This window comes from Rhipicephalus sanguineus, chromosome 1 (assembly GCF_013339695.2).
Source record: "Rhipicephalus sanguineus isolate Rsan-2018 chromosome 1, BIME_Rsan_1.4, whole genome shotgun sequence".
NCBI lineage: Eukaryota > Metazoa > Arthropoda > Arachnida > Ixodida > Ixodidae > Rhipicephalus > Rhipicephalus sanguineus.
In genome coordinates this window covers 300,930,727-300,955,593 of record NC_051176.1, presented here as the reverse complement: position 1 = coordinate 300,955,593, position 24,867 = coordinate 300,930,727, and the positions used below count along the sequence as shown (strand labels likewise).

The window sequence follows — 24,867 nt, the reverse complement described above, 5'->3', positions numbered from 1 at the left end:
ACAAACAGCCGCACGCGCACGCGCCGGCAGTAACTGTGCTGCGTGCTGCCAGTAACCTAAAAACTTGTGTGCAGCGTAATTACGTCTCCGGGACAATCTTATTAATTCTTATACCGAGTAATGCAGAAACGATCAGATTCCTAAAGTGTCATAATGAAGGGCTTTCTCGTTATTGACACCTTAAACGACGTTGTTTTCAAGCATTTGGACAGCGATCTTTTGAAACACATGATAGAAGTTTCTGCACGTAACGGCCTACTCACCGAGGGAGCTTCTGAGCACGTATGTAGCACGCCAAGCACGCCGTATAAATTTTGCAGTCTCTTGATTCACCATAGCGATCGTCAGTGTTAGCGGGCTCTTCAAATGACGAGCTGAAAGTTAGTAGTAACTAAGTCGCTCGCTGTAATGTGCATCTTTAGCTGCATGAATATTTTTGAGCCTGTGCTTTTTTGCCATGAAAGTAGCGTTGCTTGAAAGGGGCCTACGTAGTCTTTTTTTTTTTTTAACCAATACTTTTGTGTCACGGTAGCTGACCTCCACAATGCATTCAAATAAACACGAAGGCGCACAAGAAATTAATTTCTCTGGCTGTTCACTAAGGATCTACTTCTTTATGAGCGTGTGCATCCGTTACGCACGTTTTTTGGGGTATTTTTTCGTATCACAGTTATAGTTGTAAAGTTCTCTTTAATGTCAAGAAGCTGTTAATGTTTTTTTCTTGTTTTGTCTGTCTTTAGGTTGCTGGTTCATCGGAAGTGATTACCAATGACATTCTTGTCCAGCTGTTCTCACCACTGGTGACATCCCACCGAGTCATGAAAGAACGAATGCATAATGCATATAGCAGCATATACTGCAAAGATCAAACACTGTGTATATTCACTGAGGTGAGTAATGTGTCGAACTCTAACACTGGCATTAAATGCCCGATGGCGTCATGCCTCCATTTACTACACTTTCCCTAAGTAGGTCATTTGTGCTTCGTTGGTCATATATTGACCAATATGTACATAAGCCATATACCTTGCTCTAAAACATAAAAAAAAAATCTAATTGGGGTGCCAGTAATATGCATAAATCATTTGAGGTGTGGCTGCACTTGTAGCAGGCAGCAAGACCAGCTGTAACATTTGTACTTATAATATGACCCATTTACTTTCTGTCGGTTAGGCTCCATTGTTGAGCTCTGACTGACTAGTAGATTGCATAGGGGCACTGCAGGATTAGTTGAGTCACTTTTCACCCGTAAACATTGCTGATTCTAGTGATGCATTTTGTGGGAATAAAAGGGTATTTCTAAGTGAATATCTGAGCACACTATGGAAGAGTGCTGCCGCCATGTGATTATATCTATGCTAGTATCCGCAGTATTCAATAATGTACAGCTAGGCTAGTTGGTCTGACATAGCTATCTTCCAGTGCAACCACATGGATGAGATAGAAAAGAGTGCTGTCAACCTGCATTTATCGAATGAGTTGATAGTGGATGCTTTGTTTTGTCTCGTCCATGCGCTTGTCCCATTTCTAAACTTGCAAACAGCACTACAATATTTACTTCGATATGTGCTTGATTTCATGTGCTGCTGGTCGATTTTGCAGTATTATGACTGGACTATCTTGGGCATCAACTCTGAGAAAGAAGACTCTGAAGCAGTGTGTCGCAAGCGGCTCAAAGTTTTTCTGGCTCTTGTGCAAAGATTGTATGGCCCTGCTGTGCAGGAGTGAGTATGCCCTTCCTGTGTTTTCTGCAGAAAGGACTCCAGGAGTTTAGAAATGGAAAAAAAGGAAGTCTGGGTTTTTCTTTCAGGATAAAATTGCAGACAACAAATGGAAGCAAAAGATCACAACTGCTGGGCAGTGTGATGGATGCCTACTGTGCACTGAAGAAGCAGAACCAAGTCTTCTTGTTCGAGGTACAACAACATTTCTGTGCAAGGACTCAAGTGACAGCACTGTGCGTGCTCCCACTTTCGAAAGGGCCCTCGTCTCGAGCGAGATTTTATTAAAGGTGGTGCTACTGGAATAATGTGCACACTCCACGTATGCATGTTATGTTCGATGTGCATATTGAAGCAATAATGAAACTTGGTAAACTTCAAGCAGATGTTTGTTCGCATACAAGAGGGCATGACTTGAAGGCTGTTGACATTGTCAGGTGTAACAATGTTTGCAGCTATTCGCCATAAAACATGATAAAAATTTCCCTCACTCCACCACCAACACAAAATTACTTACAATAATGGTTTAAAATGGAAAGTGAATAATAACTGCTCCTGTTTTCATGCTCCCGGCGGCTTTTGGCATTATACTTTGCCATAATCTCATCCCCCTATGTCCGTCAAGTGCATTAGAGTGAAGGTTGCCTTCATGAAGGGCTGCTTGTCAAAGGAAATGTTGAGGAGCATCCTTGAATGCCACTCAGCTCCAAGTGCCACTCATGTGAAGGAGAAGCAGTTTCCTCAACTCCATGGAGTTGAGGTGGAGTTTTGAGTCGAGGAGCATTTGCAAATACCGCCATCGGTGAAGCTCAGTCAAGTTCTGCGCTTTTAGCCAGCATTTCATCCTGTTATATTTGTTGCTTGTTCCTGACCCGTGTATGTACTGCTCATTTTTTGATCAGCCAGAAGCACACTTCATTACCCTAATTTGGGGTTAATTCTCATGTGTCTTGTATTATAAACATGTTCTTGACTACACAACCTCTCTCTCACTTTTTTTTAGGCACTTGAGCAGGTGGCAGTCAACAAAGACATTGCATCATCATGCACAAAGTTATTGCAAGAAATAATGGAAATATTTCAACGCTGTGCTCAGAAAGGAGAAATGCCATGCCACAGCTTCCTGCTTTTCAACTTCAAACTTGTGTCATCATTCTCAAGGTGTTTTATTTTGCTTTTTGCTGTCTTTCTGCTTGACAAGATTGATTTTGTTTTGTATATATTTCGTAATGTGCCTTGTTGCCAGTGAAGCGAAGCGTGAAGCTTCTTCAATTTTTCTTCCACATTATCCTATTTTAGGCGAAACTCTACACATCTTTCACATGGTGACGTGCTGCTGCTTTTCCTGATTTTACAAAGCTTGCACAATGGAAATTATGGTACCGGGGTAAGTGGTGTTTGAGTATCTTAGAGTAATGACAGTGGTTGCATGGTTTCTTGTTTTATCCGTATACAAACAATCTGTTATATAACCTGATGTTCATCGTAGAGCATGTAGCGCGAAAATTACGGGGACACAAGAGAGCAACATAAACACGAGACGAGCGCTAACTTCAAACTGAATTGTATTCTCAGAATCCACGCCTATTTACAAACCAGCAAAGATCAAAACAGCACATCGTCACCCAAGAACGTACATCGTAATCCACAATGAATAGTATGGCAACATCTTGATCTGCTCTTACACCAACAATGATACAAGCAAAAAAATATATAACGCAGCCAAGATACGCTAAAAATTGAACGCGAGCGATTCAGGTACACGTGCTCAAACTAGAGACTTTTATCGCGCAGAAAGCGTAGGTGCCAGGTTCTAGTTTGATGAAAGTCTCTAGTTTGAGCACGTGTACCTGAATCGCTCGCGTTCAATTTTTAGCGTATCTTGGCTGCGTTATATATTTTTTTGCTTGTATCATTGTTGGTGTAAGAGCAGATCAAGATGTTGCCATACTATTCATTGTGGATTACGATGTACGTTCTTGGGTGACGATGTGCTGTTTTGATCTTTGCTGGTTTGTAAATAGGCGTGGATTCTGAGAATACAATTCAGTTTGAAGTTAGCGCTCGTCTCGTGTTTATGTTGCTCTCTTGTGTCCCCGTAATTTTCGCGCTACATGCTCTACGATGAATTCTTACAAACTCGCCCAGATTTCTGTTCTCGTAACCTGATGTTTTTGTGATTGCAACTTGCAAGCTTAAAAATAGGAAATGCTTGTGCAGTGACATGGGCATCGCTGTTCTTATTAGTCTGACACAATACTGGGTCATGTTTGGACATTCTTTGTACTTTCTGCACAAAGAATGTCCAAACGCTGAACACGCTACGAGCAAATAGCAATATGGGGAACACACAGTGCTTTTTTGTTAACAAATGATGTGGATTAGCATACACCTGGTAAAACCTTTAAAGGGCCACTAAACAACCTCGCGGTCCAAAATTTCCAATGGAGAAATAACTGCGCATTTGTACAATGTGAACATGCTGCCACAAGAACTTTGCGAATAAGTACTGTATTGAGGAAGTTATAGGGTATAGAACGACCCACGTTGGCTGGTTTCGGTTCCTCGCTCGTCCTTCCCACCCTTCTTTCGCAGCGGAGAGGGGTAGGCATAGCCCTTTGTCGCGATAATGCCTACTTCATCAACGTAACACGACGTCAGCAATTACGTCATCGGTGCGCAGCCAATGACCGAGCAAGGCTTCCCCCACGTGCACAAGTGTCATATCGACGCGGGGAGGAAGCTTGATGCAAGGAGTACGAGGCACTAGTCCCTTCCCCTGCTGGTAAAGTAGCGAGACATCTCTTAATCTGGGAGGCTTTCAATCTGGCAATACCAATTGTCCCAGTAGTCTCGGGCTCTACAGAGTGGCAGAGAGCAGCACATTCGCAAAATGTGATCGTCACTGTCTACCGTACGAATTAGTGAGCTTGTTTGGGGGGTGTAAAAAAAAATTCTTAGCCTATTTACTGGCCCTTTAAGCCAGGTGGGATGTTGCTTTGTTGCTGCAGATTTCTACATTGGCTAAAGAACAAGTGAATACTACACTGTCAAGATAATTAAACCAATCAGCGTGCTGTGCCATGCACATGCATGACATGTAATGTTACTTCTGTGCCTACAGTGCGTTGCTTTTGCCAACATGCCCCTTTTAGTTTAGTGGCGACTAGTGACGATTGCGAAGGCATGGTATAATGGTTAAGAGACATGTCATAACACAAACATTTGCTAGCTGTATAAAAAGTATTGCTGGTATTAAGGTGTACCTGATGAGCCGATGTGTTAAGATTCAGTGTGATTCACAACACAACCAAGTACAGTAGAGTCTCGATGAACAAAACTTGCTTAAACAGAATCCACTTAAAATGAAGAATAGCCTATAAATTGGTTGGTTTTGTATTTGTATAATGCAAGACACATTTGTTGATTGGAACAAAAATTTTCGCTACTTTCTGTTAACGAAACCACAGAAGAAGACTAAAGGATGTTTCCCGAACGTGGCACAATGTGAAATATGTTTTTGCGGTGCTTGTTTTCTATCCGGAAAGCCATCCTTCAGAACTTTTACGCTTGTGCGAATATTTCTAGCGCTTTGAATATTCAAACAAATATTACAGTAATCGAATTCACTTCGACCCGAATTTAAAATTTCTGAAATTTTTAAGTATTAAAAACCAACAAATGGGCACATTTTTCTGTGTGTAATCTGCCTAAAAAGCTGGTTCTGCCGCAGTGCAGGGCCACTCTGCCATGAAGCACCACACCTCAAAGTGATGTGTGCATACTACTTGCACCCCATTTAAAATGTTCTTTTAATGTTTTAAAGCAGGTTATATGGGCTAATTATACATTTTCAAATTTAGCATATTTTACTTCATATAACTTGTAACTCTAGCTACACAGACTGGGAAAAAATGCGCGTGTAGAACCCATGGAAATAACTGCATACAGTTATGTTTCGAACACTGTATCTAGCTCAATTTTTTCTGACATTCTGTCCACCATATCATTTAAAGTGGCGGTCGTGAAGATAGCATTATTCAGCTAGGTTGTACTCCATGCCCTCATTTCTCGTGGCAAGACGCTTTCTACTCTCCCGAGAGTGAGACATAACCACTGCAAATAGATTTCCATCAACATAGCACTAAAACATAACTGCTGGCAGCAAAGCAGTAGATGGCATGGTGTCATGGGAAGTCTGCCCATTGGCGACTGGGCCTGAGATTATGCACGTGGGCTAGATTAAGGCCTGCAGAAGTGGCAAGCAGGCTTACTAAGTTAGTCTGTGCAGTTGTAGAATGGAACAGGTTTAGTTCAATAGGGCGGCAGTTGTGGGCAAATTGGTGTCACATAATATTTTCATGAAGTGGTATAACTCAAAAAAGAGTGAAGGGACCAAGAAGATAACAAGGAAGGGGTTGGTGGAATTGGTTTGGCTCACATGTAGATGGAAAGCAGCGCAGCACGGCATAAATTGCTTGCACTGAAGGTTTCATTTCGTAGCATCATGACAACACATTACAGGTGAATGCAAAACGCTCCTTCAACCTCAACAACCACGAAATCTAAGTATAGGCACAACATTGAGCAAAAGCCTATACTCTGTTCCAGAAGTTCCGTGCAGCAGAGCCAAGGCTACACGACCCTCGAGCGCAGCTTGTTGCGAAGCGAGATGTAGTGCCCCATATACGTAGCCCGTTGTTTGTCCTCATGACTTTTGCAAGCGGTCTCGTCGGAGGATTTTTACTTGAAGGCTTCTCTGCGTGTTGTAGCTGTGATTTGTATGGCGATTTTGTCGCGCTTTCTGTATAAAACAATTTTTGTGGCTCCATGATACTGAAGAAAGAGTTCTTGCTTGTACATGTTATAACATGCAAATGACGAAAGAAATAACGCTGTTGTGGCTCGTATGTGTTATGTTTTTACTTATAAAGTACGAAGGAATGGTACGACACTGTCTAAACTTTTATGAGTAGTCCGCACAGCCCGAGCGTCCACAGCGCCGCGGAGGACCCAGTCTTGGGTTGTGATTAGTCCGCGGTGGCAGATTTGGTCACTCCTTAGTCAAAATGGCGGCGCCTGGTTCACCTGTGCGATATCGCTCCTGGATCAGCTTTTACGACAAGGGAGCGAAGCAGTTGGCTCTAAATGTGTTCGGGACAGTGCGTTAAGGCATGCGTATACGAAATCTGATGAAGCGTGGTGCTTTCATATTCAATTTGGCTAGTGCGGCGCTTTCCACCGAAACATGAGCCACTGAACCCTATCCCTCAAATGTCTACGTGCAAGTATCTCGAAGACGCGCGCTTTTACGGTGCCGAGAATATTTAACCGCTTTCACAATTACAGCTCATCTCACTGCGCAGTTGCACAGTGTCCCGAGAGGCTCTTGCCGCTTTCGCTGCAGCGCTCGCCGCTAGCAGACGACAGGGCGCGGAAGGATACACTTAGATGTGTTCGCCCTCCTGATTGGTTGAGAAGGCCTGTAGCTTCCACAGTGCTGCACGGAACTTCTGGAACAGAGTATACACATGAATTCTTGTAGGCTGCCAGAGTTGTAAGAAACATTGAACTTTCACTTTTTTGCATAAAAATATCTGACTATCTAAGAAAAACTGACTCCAGAGATGAACCTGCTCTCTGTTTAGGAAGTAAAGAACCAAATTTTTTTATATTTGTCAATATCTATCGCTTGTGTCAAGGTTTTGTGCAAATCCGATTGCTGGTTGTAGTTTATTGCTATCAGCAGGTGGATGACAATTTTTCCCTTTCATTGTACTGGTTAATACCGAAATTCAGGTTCAACTCTCTAATTATGCATGCGCTGCTAGTTTCTTGTGTTTTGTAGTTCACATGAAAAACAAAAACTTTGGTGTTACCCTTTGTGTTGTTCTGTAGATTCTTCATGTAATTAAAACAAATTTCCTTGACTTTTCCTTGTGGTTTAAACAGGATCATAGACAAGATGAGAAGATTCACAGCCTGCTGGTCTTCTTTGCTACAGCTCTTCATTCATCTATACCATACATCATTCATTCTGTAGTGATTACAAGCAGCATCCTGCTGGTTGTAATAAGTGAGGTATGAGATTTTCTTTTTCATATTAGCACAAGCATGTGCAGCTTAACCCTTTGAGGGTCAAATTTTTTCACGAACTCCAGTCCAAAAATGTGTAATTATTTTATTGCTGAAATAAATTCTTCAGACTAGTCGATTTAAGAAAAAAATTGTCTAAAATGTTTTTTCGTGACTGTAAAGTGACAAAAAAAATAATTTTTGTTGTTACATACACATGGTTTATTCGTACTAAAATCAAGCACAATCCTAAAAAAACATAACTGTTTTTTATAAATAAAAATTATGCATTGTATTAAACATAGCTCACAGACATACAAAAATAAGCGCACCAGAGTACTTTTACGGTTAAAAATGTTCGTGCTCTAACACTAAAAACTTTTCAGCGTGTGATAGTCTTTGAAGCATGGCTCGCCGAACACGCTTTTCAGATGTCGCTCCTTGATCATTATCGGAGTCTGAACTCGTCAAAAAATCCTCGTCTGACAAACTGAAATCCAATAAATCAGATTCTGATTCGGCACATGGGGAATAGTCCGCATCGGAAGAATCGCTGCTCGACTCACCGGCAGCAGAGCAACTGGCGCGCTCTTCCATAGCGTAAGCGAACTGCGTCAGTGAGCGCATGGAAGAAAACTCTATGGTTGTGCACCCGTTCGGAAAGCAAAACAAGTGAAAAAGTGACAGTAATCCTTCGTCTTATCGCCAACAAGGCGTAGTTAGTTTTTCCGAGACCCCAAAACACGAAACGCAATCACGGAGGCGGCGTTTGTGTAATTTAGCGCCGCACGGAAACAGATATAATTGCGCCCCGGGGAGCAATAAATGAGAGAGTAACAAGCGGTCACCCTTTGAGAGATTAAAAACCAAACAGCTATCAGCTTCGTGGGCGCAAGAAGTGAAAACCACCCGAAGGACGAAACCAAAACCAGCCGGACTGCGTGCGTGCGTTCTGATGCGCAAGTGAAAGCCGCCGCACCTCTTTGGAAAAAAAAAAAAGAGACGGAGAGACAACGGCACATTGAAAAAATTCCACGTATTCCCGAAGCGTGGCAGCACAGGCCAAGTAAGAGAAATAATCGAAAAAGGCGCGCGTTTTAAAAAGTAAACGCTATGTCGTACATGTACGACGAAAACACTTTGGTACCAGGAAGCTTCTGCCGTACATGTACGGCGAAAACCCTCAAAGGGTTAAATATGCTTTATTATGCTGTGAAGCAAACTGGCAAGCTGTACTATTGATTTTTCATACTAACCCTTTCTACTGCTGACAACTATAATTGTCATGAGATGTACCATTACTGCCGACGAAGAGTATAAGTCGTCATGAGCATAAATGCATCACAGAAAGAACCTATATGACTAAAATTGTCAAATAGCATCTAGTTGTAATTTTTTTGTGCTAGATGGCCACACTTATTCCTGCTATGCCTTTGTGTCTTTATTGCCACCTCCTCTGAGGCCTGTGCGGGAAATAAGGCTAATCCCTGCATGCTGCAGGGGAATAAAAGCACACTCAAAAGGAAGTATTTTGTCGACTCCTCATCAGGCAATAGCTCTGTAAGGCTGAGGATGAAACAGCACAGCTTGAACAACGACACAAAGGAAACTTACAACAGGACATTCCTGTTTAGTTGCACAGTTTAATTCTTAATTCTGAGTATGAACTAGGTAACTAGCCCTCCTCAAGTTGTTACTCTGTAAGGCGTTGCGAAAAGTCATGTTTTCTGCTGTGACAACTTGGATAGTGACGAGTGCCTTGCAGAAGAAAAGCCTTCTTCAAACGTGTATTTTACGCAATTTGGCAACTTAAACAACATTGCCAGATTGAATGGTGCCATTTTATTCAGAAAAAGAACTTTAAAAACTGATAATGAAAAATTCTGGTATGTCCGGCACATTTTTCATTGCACAAGATAGTGACAGTGTGAAAAATGAACGAAGGACAAGCGAGGGGACAGAGACAAGCGCTTGTCCTTCGTTCATTTTTTGCACTGTCAAGATCTTGTGCAATGGAGCACCAACTAGCAGTAACCTTCACATTAAAAAGTTACATTTTTCATCATTTTTTGCAGTAGAGAAAGGGTTAAGCAGTCACTTTTCTTTTGTTCTGCAAGTTCTGCAAACAAGTTTATTGTAAATAATGTTCCCTATAAACTGCAAAACTGCAATTTCCAGTTTGTGTCTTCAATGAAATTCCAAGTTTTACACAGCGTACTTGTTTTAGGGGTGGTACCCATGTATTAGATCAGCACCCTTTGTGTGGCTTTCACATGTTGTGACACCACATTGCCAGAAATAGCTGGTTACTAAGTCCGATGAAAGTTTGGAACCTTAAATTAATTAAATCAAGTTTGCCGATTTTCTTGAACACATTTGTCTTATGTCTGGAGGATTGATCTTGAGAAAAGCTTTGCAACAATTTTACAATGAACAGTCTGTAGCAAAGTAGCAACATTTACTTTTTCTGCTCAGAAGCCTATTGCTCAAGTGTGCCTGATCACGGCGTAGCAAAGTGTAATCGAAGAGAGTTGTAGCTCTGCCACGTTACCGTACAGTTTATTAAAAGTACTACTGTTGCGTATTGTCATACCGCAATGATCGAAAATGTTTGAACTGCATTGATGCATGTAGTAGTCTGATGGCAATGACGGTAATGGCCAATATACAGGCCTTGCAGAATAACACAGCTGTGCCAAGCATGAAATGACCATTATGCTGAAGGAGTTCTGGCATGGCTGCGTACATTTACTCTTTACGGAAATATATACCAGTTTACAAGAACTTTGGGTGGCTGTAGCAATTCTCATAGCAGCATCTGTGATACATTCATGTTATGCCGTTATTTTTAAACAACTTGTGAAATGACTTTTTGTTAAATTGTTGTTCTCCTGAACAAAAGGGACAGTATGTTGATTGTATTATCGCTGTCAATGAATTACGTCGTCATCATATAGGTAGGTAATGGTTATACTTACTGTGATATTAGCCGTCTCCTTTCTTGTTACAGTCGAACCCGGGTATATCGAACTCGCCAAAAAACGTTTATTAGTTCGATATATGGCATAATTCGATATAGGCCCGCTATAGGATTTTGACACAAAGGCACATAACAATAAGAAAAGTACTTTATTAATATGGTGGCTTACTTGCGTGCCCTACTTTGGAACAAAATAGTCCTGGATTTTCTTCTGTGTCAACGACTTCGCTGCCTGCGACAGCACACACGCCTCCACGTTGTCCAACGAGTCGGAGCAGCTGAGGCTGCAACCTTCCACATTCACGCAATAGCGCCGGACCAACGCAAGTGCACTAATCACTTCGGAGGATGTAGGCAATGGGCCATCGTCAATTTCCTTATTGTTGTCGCTTTGGCTCGTGGTCGGCACGACGTCTGCAACGTAGTCCTCATCTTGTAGCTCACCCATGATGGCGACATCATCGTCCGCACTGACGAACTCGTCGAATGTCGATCCGTCGATAGCTCCCGGGAACTCTGCCAGCTCGCTCCAAACTTCGGCGGAAACACCTGCGGTGTTTTCAGTGCTGTCATCGGAATTTGGGGTGTCATCATCAGGCATGCGGAAGCCGGCACGCCTAAAGCAGGTCTGGATCGTCTCCTTCGTGACATCTGCCCACGATCTACTCAACATAGAAAGAGCTCCGAGCAAGTCGATCTTAAGCTCCCTGCTGACACGAAGGTTCACAGAGCACCAACAGGCAACACCACCAGCACGGACCACGCTGAATGAGGACTCGAGGAAAACAGGCAGCAGCAGGCACACAAGCATAAAGAAAGAAAAAATGGCGCTCACTTCTACCGCCTCTGTACCTCGGAGAAAGCACGACGGCCTCTGATTGGCTGTAAGTGCTGCAGCGGGCCAGGATCATTTCTTGCAGGGGGGTGTTCGCCCGTGCACAACCGGGTCTAAACCACTTTTTCTAGGGTGGCGCCGGCAGTTTTCCCCGCCACTGCAAGGGAAAGCCAACTTGTGGGACACTTTTGAGGCACATGGAGTTTGATATATCGGTTGTCGTTGCTATTTTCGTTCGATGTAACAGTAACTTTTGCTATATATTCTCAATGTAAATTTACCGTGTTTAGAAATTGTTCGATATACGGGATAATTTGATATAAACGGGTTCGATATAGTCGGGCTCGACTGTACATTCTCTGCCACAAGATGACACCATCAACCTGACAGCTTGCATTTATGACCCTGGTAACTGAGCCATTTTTAACGTATATCTGCAGATGTATCTGTCCATGTCTGCATTATACTTCCACACATTCACCAATACATCTATTTGATCTGTTTTTTTGTGGGCTCATCCTAGATAGGCTGCATAAAGCCCATATGTCTGCTTCTAGCTCTGGGTAAAACCTTCCATGAGATTAAGGTGCAGGTAAACTTGGAGAAGGCCCTCCTACTGACGTAATTTTTTCCCCTAGTTTGGCTCATCTTGGCTTGGCCTTCCCACATTGCCACAATATATCCTCTTTACAGCCTAGTGTACTACATTTATATGGGAAGTCTTTCCTCATAGTAAAGGTCATGCACGAGCGCTTCTTGGCTGGTATGGTAACACAGTAGTGCCAAAACTCTCTCATTTGAGACACTTTGTTTGCAGCAGCAACAATAACTTGACTTGAGTGAATTGGTTAATCTTGACAACGTTTTTAAAGGAGTACTGACACAAAATTTTGAAGGTGAGATAACTTGTGGGATAAATTTGTGTGGACACACACACATTGTCTACAAAATATAAGCGGCTAATATAGCCTAGAACATATTAAAGGGACACTAAAGGCAAATATTAAGTCGACGTTGATTGTTGCAATAACGTTGCAGAAACCTCGTAGTGCTTGTTTCGTGCCAAGGAAATGCTTATTTTAAAAGAAAATCACGTTTTAGTGGTCTGCATGGCGTTAGCGCACTTCAAATCACCCGCCTGAATGGACTTTCTGACGTAGCAGTTGCCGTGCCCAACGTTGCCCGCCTTTACTGCCCGGCCGCCGAAGCTACGGTTTCTTGCGCAACAACGGCCATCAACCTTGCCAAAATGCAGCCACGGGCCACTCCGAAACTGTATAGTTCACTGTAACGGAGCTTAGCTTGGCCAGCAGCAGCAGAAGTAGAGTATCGACAGGACGAAAATAGCGAGAGCCAAGCACACGCAGCAGTATGTGATACCGAAACTACCACTGAGACGCGCAGCTCGGCGAAAACGGAACTTTTGAACCACTCGCGCCGTTGCCCATGGTAGCGCCAAGAGGTTCTTTCTTCCATGAATCAAACAGAAACGAACAAGCAGCATTTTATTACGTCTTGTGATGTACAGAAGGTTCTTTTTTTATTGCAACTAGTTTGATTAGTAGTGGTTAACTGTACTCTGGGCTCTTTCGCGTCATCGGGATTATTTCCAAAATGTCCCACTTGTGGCGCAAATCGTGTCCTACATTTACTAGAGCACTGCTGTTGACACTAATGATGTTTTAGACGTTCTCAGACATTGACCTTTCACTTTGACATTAATTGTTATTTGCCTTTAGTGTCCATTGAACATCAGTTTTAAAGTGCATGTCGCGCAAATGCACGTGAAACGCACCGCTTTACAACATCAACACCAACTTGTTTTGAATGTAAACAACCAACCACCTGCATCACAATTTTGTGTTGGCTGCCACGTTCCTTACGAGCGCTCTCTCGTAGCAGAGCTTTTCACCTGAAAAAGAAAGAAAGGATACAACATTTATTTCGAACAAGTTGACTTGCTAGTGGTTGGACCTCATAGTCTGGAAGACCATTGGCTCTTGCCGTTTTCCGGGCTTGGTGGACCAGGGCTTGTTGCTGCACTAGGTCAGAACTGGACAAGGTCGCCTCCCACTGGACTATTGTAGGACTATGTTTGGCCGATATATTGGGATTGTCTTGGCACTCCCAGACCATATGGAATAAGGTGGCCTTCTGGGGAGAGAAAACACCTCCTTTATGGACTTGCATGGAAGTACAAAGGCTGGCATCCTTGCCTGTGCAGTGCGTTTTTAGGGGGTCACACTGAATTACATCATCCCAGATGGGATTATGGGGGCACCCAGGAAGCCTTCGTTGAAAAGAGTTGTCAGCGCAGTGCTCATGTGCATGCGGTTTTGTGTGTTCACGTAGCCAGCTATGTTTACGTGAAAACCCCACTGGATCCTGCCTCTTTCGGCGCTCTCTAAAATCGAAACTGCAACTGCGCACTATAAAAACGTCTCCAAATAATTAACCACTCCACGCTCGCGCAAATGAGGTTTCCAGCCTTGATAAGTGGGTTGTTAGCTGCTTATTGCTACAGAAAAAACAAGATATCAGATTTTTGTGTCATGACTTCTTCAATTGAGCCCTGCGACACTTTTTCAAGATAGTCTGAAAATGCTGCGTATCTGTAGTCGAGGCTCCTGTGAACATCTTGGCGAAGTATTATTGCACTGCTTGCAGCAGGGAGTTGGAATTACGTGTCACACAGGCACAAAATCACTTGCTGTTTCCTCGGCTAACTACAGAGTAGGTGGGAAACTAGGCAGCAGGTAGAAGCAAGTGGGAGCGACCATCTCGAAGGCCGTGTGCCACGTGCCGCGTCACGTAGATACCGCGTACGCCCACGGTGTGCCTCCACGTGCTGGTGGTTCACATCTCTGAACAGAAGAGTGACCAATGTGGTAAAAGAAGAACGATGAGAAAATTCTCAAGGCCGTGATGCACAGCCGCATACCTTTTGGGCCGAACATTACCCCTTTGTCACCCCCCCCCCTCCCCACTTCTGTGTAGCTTCAAGCATACTCGAGAGAAAGGGCACGGCTCTTCAGCTCAAGTATAAGCAGAGTTACCTAACTTTAGATAACTCTACTTATATACTTGACATGTTCAAGCTAGTTTTGCAGCAGGAGATTGGTTAGGCAACAGAAACCAACGGTGAGATTATAGTACGATAACTTAGGAAAGTGTTGCTAGGCCCATTTAAAAATAAAAAGAACAGGAATATAAAGTGGGACTGACTGTCAGGCTAGTTGGTCTGGCATTATCATTTTGTCGATGTAGGGCAACTTAAACAAACACAAAAGTATAAGGCAGGCGAAAACAATGCCCATCCTGTCAGTTGTGTTCTATTCTGTGTTATTAAAAGGGCAGAAACAAAACAAAATATATGTGCTTGTTTATGTTTGTTTTTTGTCTGTCTTTTTACTTGCCATCACTGTACCAACTCATTATAAGATGAAGGCATGTTTTCTTTGTGTGTTTGTTGACAGGTGAACAGCAAAGTGTTGTTAGCAGATAGCCTCTTCAGCCTGCTGAAGCATCTACATTCAATTCAGGAGAATCCAGAAGATGGTCGTTGTCGTATGACTGTTGATGTTTTGGAGAGTGCAATCACGCGCCTTTCCGACACTTCTCGTAGAGCAGAGGTTTGTTGGTTTTCATTTTCTGTCTACCGCTTGAAAACATCATTGCTTGATTGCTTGCAATTCAACGCAGATCCTTTGACCAAACCGCTCTTTGCAGTTCCTCCAGGTGACCTGATGTGCTTTGAAAGTGCAAACACCACATAAACGCAGATTTTTGTCCTGGCATAGGCATACCACAAGAAATTGAGCTGTGCACTGGGTGCGGGATTTCTTACCTATTGTACTTTTAAAACTCAAAGAAATTAAGTTTTTACCTTTTTTTTATGTTTATGGGCATATTGTACGGGCTTTTTCTTTCTTTTTTTCCTCAACCTTAGTGAGCATCACCTTTGTGACATTGGCTCCACATTCCACTGAGCTCAGCCTCACCCAACAAACATTGAGTAATCTCATTTTTTTGCTGCTATCCCTTGCTGAGTACGCACAGCTACTTGGGCCTTTGTCATAGGGGGTCTCACTATGGGGTATTTGTAGTCCTACGAGACATTCTGAATAGGTCAAAGATTGCAGCAGATGGCATGCTTGCAATGCCATGGCACATTGATTGATAGGCTTACTATCTCTTCTATGCTTTGCATGCGTTTTTTTTGTACATGTGAACCATAAACCTGGGATTCAAAGGTTTGTCTGGCCCTACCTCGTCCACAAGGAAACGTTGCAGCTAATGCAGGACGACGATCTTGCACTGTCTTAGCATTTGGAAAGAATTTCACCACCTCCTTTTTCCTCTACTGGTGTTTGCTCATTAAGATTATGTAGAAGGTCAGCTTTTATTGGGTACCCTTTCTTCCCCGCCGTTGTGCTCATTCTCTTCACTAAAAGGTTACATGCTGAGGCTGTGTAGCAGCTTGCTGCAGTGTACCTTGTCAATGTCAAAAGTGGTACATAAGCACATCTGTGCATGTGCCCATCAGATAGGGTAAAAATATTGAAAGCATGTTTTTTTTTTTTATTCTAGTGCATATAACCTTGCCTCTGTTCTTTATATGAAGCATTCTTTAGATCATACCAGGCACTTAGCAGTAGATTCCTGTCACGCATAATTTTGAACATCTTCAATAAATGGAACCTCAGCCACCCAGCACTTTTATCATGAGGCCACAAATGCCCACATGCTTTTGTCATGCTATTGCCAACTAGGCCTTTAAGACAATGGTATGTGCAGCATGTCACGTTACACTAACTAGAGCACATGCACGTGCGCCAGTTCCCATTTGGTCACAGACTGGGGGATAAAACAATATATTTTGTAGTAGTAAATCCTACCACTGCCTTTCACGTGCATCTGGTCACATACGAAAGAATTTCCATAAAAGCTAAAGCATTCCTGTTTATCCCATTCTGTAGCTCTACTACCATACTTTACTACCTTTGGGATTGGCCCACATTCTCAGTCAGTTCCTCATAGCAGCTAGGGCTATGTAGATGCTGTACTACATTGTACTGCCTTCAGGTACTGCCCAGCTGACAATGGAGCATTCCTTTGCTGGAGTACAAAAACTTCGCCCTGCCATTGCTAATGAACAGACATCGCACCACACTGCACGGGCAGAAGGCAAAGAAGCCACGTCTGGACTCGATATCGTGAATTGGGCGCTACTACACATTTGTGGCAGTTGATTTCGTAAATTAAGTTCATGGAGCTTGTGGTAGCCTCGATACTCACTATAGCAAGCCACAGGGCCGCGTCCACAGTCGCCTGCTCACGTGTAGCACACCGCTCCGCGTGCGCTCAGCTGGCAAAGGCGTTGAGCGCCATGTGGCACAACAGACAGTGTTCGATCTAACAACACACACACAAACACTTTATTTGCCTTTGGCGGCATTCCAACACAGCGCAATGTCCGCTCCCGGGACACAGGGAAGCAAAGGGCTTCCCGCACGGACGATACACAAGGGAAAACCGTGAGCATGTCACAGCTGGCAATGGTGAGCTTCGACATGGTGCTCGAGAAAAGGTCCCTCGCGGCTATGCTGTGCACTCTCGCGATGGCCACTGGGCCTGGTCACGAGAGCTAGGGCAAATCTCCGCACGCGTGGGCCTCCAGCAAGTGTAGCTCAGCGTAGTAAGACCACACACGAGCACTAGGCACCGCTAGCTGGCTTAACGTATGGAACTGGAGCTAACACAAAGGTAAACACGCCCGTTGAGGATGCCGAGGCACCCAGTCTGGCGATTCTCAAAGGGGACGTCGGACAAGAAGGAAACACGTGCTTACCCAGCGCTGTTTGAGAAATGAGAGAGCTTCGTTCCCCCGCGCACGTGTCTCGGTCACGCCGAATCTCGCGCCTCCGAGACCATGCGCAGCACCACCACGAGAACCGGCGCGTGGTGAAAGATGGTGCCACTTGCCGTCACAGGAAAGGGAAAGGACCAGCAGAATGGCGAAATGCCCGCACAGAGGCTTCAAGCACGGCTCGGATCCCCACAAGCTCTAACAGCGAACAGAAATAATTGATCAGTCAGTGATACGCCAGAAACAAGCACCATTATGCATTCGTGTGAGCAGTGAGCCTTAATGTCAAAATATATGACGCTATTTATGCTCCCAAACATGTTTATTTACATGAAAGAGTTAACGCAATCAAACTGAAAAGTAATCAGCAATTCGCATGTGCTTGCGTTTCTTCTGTCGCGATCGACTCCATGAGCATCGTTTGAAGCTTGCCCAGGAGCTGCAGAGCAGCGTCTGAACTCTCATCTGCTGAGAAAAATGCTGTTGCGTTGTTTTGCATCTAAAGTAGACTTGGGTTGGTTTGGTTATGCAACACATTGTGATCACTCTGGGTTGACTTCTGTGAGGAGCGATGAAAACCAGGGACTCCAGTTTGAATTAATCATTGTGGATACCAACGCATTCGAATTATTGGGAGTTTTCTCCCATAGAAATACACAGGGCTGTCCCAGGGCCAGGGCGTCAATTCGAATGAACCTAGTTCGAATTAACGAGCTTTTACTGCACTATCATTGCCATTGTTGTCACCTTGCTGCTTTAGTCACACACACTTCCTTGCTACACAAACGGTTCATTCGGTAACACTGTGGAGAACCCCAGACAATGCTGTATAGCCAGATTCTTGCAAATGCTTCACTTTATGTCACTGCAACCAGATCTGCATAATTTTCACAGTCCTTTTTCCTTTTTTTGCAGCTGCAAAAAGATGAAGCAACATGCATCAGCCTAATCACAAAAAAATGGGCACACCTTAAAATGTCTGGATTTGTTGAATACCTCTCGGGCTCGAATAACACTGAGCTGGCTGCCAGGTGTGTGCGAATTTCATCACTTAATGCGTGCGCACTCATGTTAGAAATCTTGTTTTAATCTTGCATCATCTTGTTGCCATGGGAACCACATCCTCAGTGTCGTCCTCATCTCATTGCAAGGTCTGAAGAAGCACTTCTACTGCTTAAAAAAAATGTGCAGACAGCATTCAGTGAGCTGGTCTTGAACCCTGAACTTGCTCGTGAGGTGGAACCACGACCAATGTTAGCAGACTCACTGCAGTTGATTCAGACAACCGTGGAAAAGAAGCTTGAGAGCTACCTGGACTATCTGCTTGTTAAGGCTCATGAAGGCCTGCACATCAGCTCGTATCCTTTGCTGAAAGGGTTGGTGCATGCTGCATGTTAGTTTGATGTTTTATTGCCGATCCTATGAGCTGCACTCACAGCGTCTCCATTTTGTGTGTCCTTATTCTGGTCTTTGTGCGATCACCATTTTTATCAAGCACAGGTAACTAATGCAGCATATTGGTCTTACAGTTGTGTTTCTCTTCAACGGGATTAGTACTGCAAGGGAGCAAGTTTGTTACTGTGACAATGTGCTATTATGTGGTAGCAAACATCTTCCCTGAACATTTTAAAGGGTCATCTGCGCACTACTAACACATTTTGAACATATTTCATCAAGGCAGGTGAGCAGGGAAGAGTAATGCAAAAATAAAACTTCAGTCTACATCCTATAATGAAATGTGAGAAGGGGCCGTGTAGATAATGCAGTGGGTTTCACTTTTAGTTACTGTAGAATCTCACTTTTAAAATATGAAAAGCATCCTCATTCCATTCTGTCATAAGAACTTTAAAAAAAAGTGCTGCCCAATCCCACTGTAATGGCCTGCTGCTAGAGCATGTGTTTCATACATATACCAGCTGCCATTGAGAGGAACCACCAGTTATTAAATGGGAAGGATTTCTTAGCGAACCGAAGGCACTTTGAGCATTTCTGTCTGTCTGTCTGTCTGTCTGTCTGTCTGTCTGTCTGTCTGTCTGTCTGTCTGTCTGGTCTGGTCTGGTCTAGTCTAGTCTAGTCTAGTCGCCTACGTCTGGGTGCTCTTGTGATGTCCTACTTAACTTGGTGTAGACCAACATTGGCATGGGAGGGTAAGAGGGCTTGAAGAATATACTGTCATGACATGAATAACGTGAAAATCCTGTCGCGTACATTGTCAAACACTTTTCTCCAGACACGTGTGGCACATACCCATGTACCACGGGCCACAGTATGCGGGTATGTGCCATAGGTGATTGACAGTTTATATCTACCCACGTACGGCGAGTACAGACATCGGTAATTTAAATGCGAGAGCGCAAAGAAAAATTGACATTGGCAGCGTTGACCCGATGAATGCAAAGAAAAAAAATCGGGATCCCAGCAGGAATCAAAGCCAAGCATTCTGCGTGGCAGTCAAGTATTCTACCACAGAGCCTCGCCACGTCTTGATATATTTTCTTTTGCAAAAAGACCCTATGCAGGCGTAAGTCAGTACAGCGTCAATTGTGGTTGCAGCGGTGGCTATCTAACTTTATAACAATGCAATAAACATTACATATGTGCTCCTATGATACAGTCGCCATGATGGGTTAACGTCAATTGTGGCTCCAGTGTTGGCTCCGCTTTTACAGCAGTCCAATAAACGTTGCATTTGTATTCCTATGATTCAGCAAGCTATATTCAAGTGTTGCTCGACCCCTGAGGAATATGCTAACGAAAGTTACGTATGATATTCACATCATCGCACCGTAAAATATATTTCGTTTTGGATAATACTGATTTCTGTGCTATAATGTGAGTGCTGGCGTTATGTCAGGGCCAGTGTTGTTGACGTTCCTGATAAGCCCAAGATGTGCACACAACTATACTTACATAACACATTGATCCATCTCGTAACGCTTGGCTAAAGGCGAAAAATGTCGCATAGACAATTACTCGCCAACTGCTTCGCATTAAACCAATTCCCACAAGGCGTGGGATTTGCCAAATTTTTAAGCAGTGAAGTTAGGGGAAGATTGGTTGTTTAGGACCTGGAAAGCCATGAAAAAAAAAAAAATTTCTGGGATAATCCTGTATGGGCAGTGTAACAGTGAGAGGCCTATAATGCTGTTGTCTGATCACTGCAATGCACTGGTTGAGCATTTCTCCCCCACCTGCTATCACACATCTCACATACATACAAAGTTTTTGTAGTCTTGCCTTTTGCTGAGGGAAAAGGCTGAGGAAAGGTGTCACACAGTTTTTGAGGCTATCTTTAAAGACTTGATTGACTGAGGTTTTATAATGTAAAATTACCTAGGTGATTTTATTGCCCACACTATAGGCCTGCAAGGGTAGCACCTACCACGTGCACGTATGCACTGCATTTGTTCCAAAGTTGCATATAAAAGCACTGAAATCTGTGTGAATTAGTATTTTTGTATATCGCTGCGCATGAAACATGGACATCAAGGAATGACAGGGACTCATTCTCAACCACACTTTTGCTACACAATCACATGAATATGTATATACTGGGGGTGTGCGAATCTTCGAAATTTCGAATATTTTTCGAATAGTGTTTGTTATTCGATTCGATTCGCACTGGAATTTTACTATTCGAACTATTCGAACTTTCCAAAAACAAATACAGTCAACGTCCGATTGAAAGTGACCCCTTCAGGTTTTCAATCTGCTTCACCTCATTACACTCTCGTATTGCGGCAAAGCTGCCTTTCAAGCTCCGCTACGGTCGAACTTTGCCAAGAGACAATGTCCGATGTGAAGTGGTCCCTAGATTTTCAATATGCTTCACCTCATCACACCCCGGTATTGCGGCAAAGCTGCCTTTCAAGCTCCGTTACGGTCGAACTTTGCCAAGACACAGTCAACGTCCGATTGGAAGTAGTCCCTAGATTTTCAATATGCTTCACCTCATCACACCGCGGTATTGCGGCAAAGCTGCCTTTCAAGCTCCGTTACGGTCGTACTTTGCCAAGACACAGTCAACGTCCGATTGGAACTGGTCCCTAGATTTTCAATATGCTTCACCTCATCACACCCCCATATTGCGGCAAAGCTGCCTTTCAAGCGTCGCTACGGTTGCAAATGTAATAACTCAAGAAAATGCTGGTTCCAACATGGAGATGAAAGATGTGGCAGAGTTGGGGGCTCAATTAATGCCGTTTTGGACTTGAAATTTGGGCAGGAAGTCTGAAAAATCAGACGCCGAAGCTTTTTAGCATCCAAAATTTCAGATGTTCTTATACATCGACGTCTACGAGTCAGATTTGGAATTCCGGACTTGAAGGGAGCTCACCCTTGCCTGCCACGTCAGTTGGGCTTCCACAGAAGTTCCACAGAATGGCATCTTTTCCTATCACTTGCAAAGTGTTGTCGGCAACACTTAGGTTGCACCAAATCATGTACATAAATAGAAATCGGCCTCTACATTGCCTCGTTCTTGATAAGAGAACTATGAAACACCACCCCGCCAGTGCTTCATCAACCTAGCGAAAAGAAACACTTTCATGTTGCTATCTCATAAGAATATGCTTAGGAATCCTCTCTAACTTCTTTTTCTGCAATTTCGCTTCGAAGTATTCGAAAAGTATTCTAGAAATATTCTAGAAATATTCGAAAAATATTCGATTCGATAAGCACTCACACTTCAATATTCGAATTCGCTTTGCACCCAAAATTTTGCTATTCGCACAGCTCTAGTATATACGTGAGCAGAACAGCACACTCCTAAGCAGTGGAAAGGAAAAATATATATATAACCTTTAGTAATATGAAGAAAAAAAAGTGATGATGCATGAGAATGGTTAAATACATTTAGGTTGTGCACTATGGCTCTCTTGTGGCTACAATACGGGGTGTTTTTTTTAGAAAATACATTTTTTTAATAAAAAAATCCTATTAGAGTCAGGCTCCTGTCGTTTTTGCACAGAAACATGTTGAGGCATAAATACTTCAACTAAAATGGCACTGAAGTGGCTCATTAACAAAAATTTGTTAACTAACATTTTAAGTACTGTTTGAGGGCCATTGTTTATGAGGTAGAGTCCCCGCCACTGTGGTCTAGTGGTTATGGCGCTCGACTGCTGACCCGAAAGTCGCGGGATCGAATCCTGGCAGCAGCGGCTGCATTTTCGGTGGAGGCGAGAATGTTTGAGGCCCGTGTAGTACTTAGATTTAGGTGCACATTAAAGAAACCCAGGTGGTTGAAATTTCCGGAGCCCTCCACTACGGCGTCTCTCATAATCATATCTTGGTTTTGGACGTTAAACCCCAGATATTATTATATTATATGGTAGAGTTGTCAGCCACCTTAATTTATGTCACATCCATTTTTTAGACATCACAAAATTTGCACGTAATTTGAAATATTCATCATTGAATTTTAATGGTGGTATTGAAACTGACTGTGCCCGCCGCACAGGAAACACAGCCACTCTGTTATGTCGGATCGGAACTTTCCATGAAAAGGAAGTGACAAAATTTGAATGAAGGTGTGTCAAAGCAGAATCTTGTCAGGAAAAACAGCAAATAGTTTGAAAACAAGTAAACCGCTTATTCTTTGCATTCGATGTGCAGTGCCAGACAGATTTCTGTCAAAATGTTTACATTAAAGTGCTTATCTGTTTTTAAATTACAGCTCAGACCACTTATAACGTAACTGCTTACAGTGCAGTACTGGCTATAATGCGTTTTTTCTGACTCCCACTTACCCTCCCATAGAACTCCATGTATACGCATACCGCTTATTGTGCAGTCCCCCGAGATGAAAGACCGGTTGTAATGCGGCTGGCGGAACGTTCTCAGAGATGCAATGGAGCGAGCGTGCTTCTCAGCGGAGATGCACCGGCTGGGGTGAGCGGCGACGACGTTACAAAGGAGGAGGGGACGTGGAACAAACAAACAAGGTGCGGGGGGAGAGAAAAAAAAGGCGATGGCGGTGGGAGGCAGCAGCCCGGCGTGGGTGTGTGGTGTGAGGAGAGGGAACGGTTGCGTGGCCGAGGAAGAAGCCGTTGCCCCCTTTACTTCGGGCACTTGACATGCGCGCTCCGCTACGAATGGCCGCCCGCGTCAAGAGCGCGTTACCACTGTTTGTCTCCGTTGGGAAAATATTGCTTCATCGTAGAGCGCAGATATCACGAGTGCGACCTCGATTCCCCCGCAAGATAACAATGCTTTGAGACGCGATTGAGCTTTCGCCTTTGCCACCAACAGGCGGACTTACAAGCTTGGAAGACTTTTTCAGGATAGTTGCCGCGGCTTTTCTCCCAACTGCAAACCAAAACTTTGTTTCACGCGTGATGCCCCCGGTTTAGCTCGTGAGTGCGATCTCTTCTACGCCCAGTCTCAGTGTTGTCTACGGCAAGCTTCTCGCGACGGCATCCCAAGTTGCAACGCGCACGCTAGGCCTAACGAGTGCTAGTTGCCATATGTCAGTGGCCGCGGACTACAGAAGGCGTGGTTTGGTGCCGAGTCAATGAAACATTTTGCAGTTGTTGAATTTAGAAGGAGTGACTTACATTTTTAACAAAAACCCGGGCGTGCGTGTGAAACACTTGAGTCATGGTTCGTGGTCGCCACCATTTTCGACATCACGCACGCGCAGTGTGTTACCGCGGCGACTTCCCGTTACGGCGTATTTTTTCCGCGTTCGTTATGTCAGCACCGCAGGTCCGCGGACGATAACTGTTCAACATTTCCAAATGTAAGCGGATGCAAACTTACGTCCCAGTCGCATGCCTCGATAGTCGGAATCGCGCACCTGCCTGTTGGTCATGTTTTACACACGTGCAACCTTTCAAAAATGTTGTTTTGGTTATAGTGCGGATATTCGCGACTCCGGCGACTTACGTTATAAGCGGTCTATGCTGTATAAACAGGCAAAAACTCTTTTGCCTGCCTACAAGAAGCGCCGCAGTGGCTGCCATAGGCATGGGCAGGGTTCCCCTTCACGGGGGGGGGGGGGGGGGGGTCATCGAGGCGCTTCCCTGCCTATTAAGTCAAGGCATGGGGCAGACTTTGCGAACCCCATGTGCACGCCTATTGGCCACGAGATCAAGCAGAGTCTGCACCTAGCGGTGAGCGGACGACACCTTGTGGTGTGGATCGCTCCTTGCGTCGCCTGCTAGCCACACCGTGTTTGCATGTGTGCGTACGTCATGCACATCCTCAGATTACAGCTTATTCCATTGTGCTAGCACAGTATGAAATGCTTGTTTGTGTGCCTACACGATATACATAAGCATTTCGCCTTACGAGACTTGTATGCCTTCTAATAAGCGAGTGCAGGCACGTGTGGGTATGGCGCTAGGTCTAACCCTCGTACCGTCCATTCACCAAAATCATTTCA

At 44.0% G+C, this 24,867-nt stretch overlaps 1 protein-coding gene across 1 annotated transcript in view; it reads left to right on the top strand.

Annotated features, from left to right (window-relative positions):
* The first annotated feature begins 3 nt into the window (after positions 1-3).
* The window catches only part of LOC119379374 (uncharacterized), a 53,348-nt gene continuing 28,484 nt past the window's right edge, over positions 4-24,867 (top strand). The window contains exons 1-10 of the mRNA XM_037648687.2: positions 4-282; positions 741-890; positions 1,603-1,724; positions 1,811-1,916; positions 2,725-2,882; positions 3,021-3,108; positions 7,674-7,802; positions 15,088-15,243; positions 18,396-18,511; positions 18,632-18,838. Of these exons, the coding sequence (XP_037504615.1) occupies positions 154-282; positions 741-890; positions 1,603-1,724; positions 1,811-1,916; positions 2,725-2,882; positions 3,021-3,108; positions 7,674-7,802; positions 15,088-15,243; positions 18,396-18,511; positions 18,632-18,838 (1,361 nt within the window). The 5' untranslated portion in view covers positions 4-153. The remainder of the gene's footprint in view (positions 283-740; positions 891-1,602; positions 1,725-1,810; positions 1,917-2,724; positions 2,883-3,020; positions 3,109-7,673; positions 7,803-15,087; positions 15,244-18,395; positions 18,512-18,631; positions 18,839-24,867) is intronic.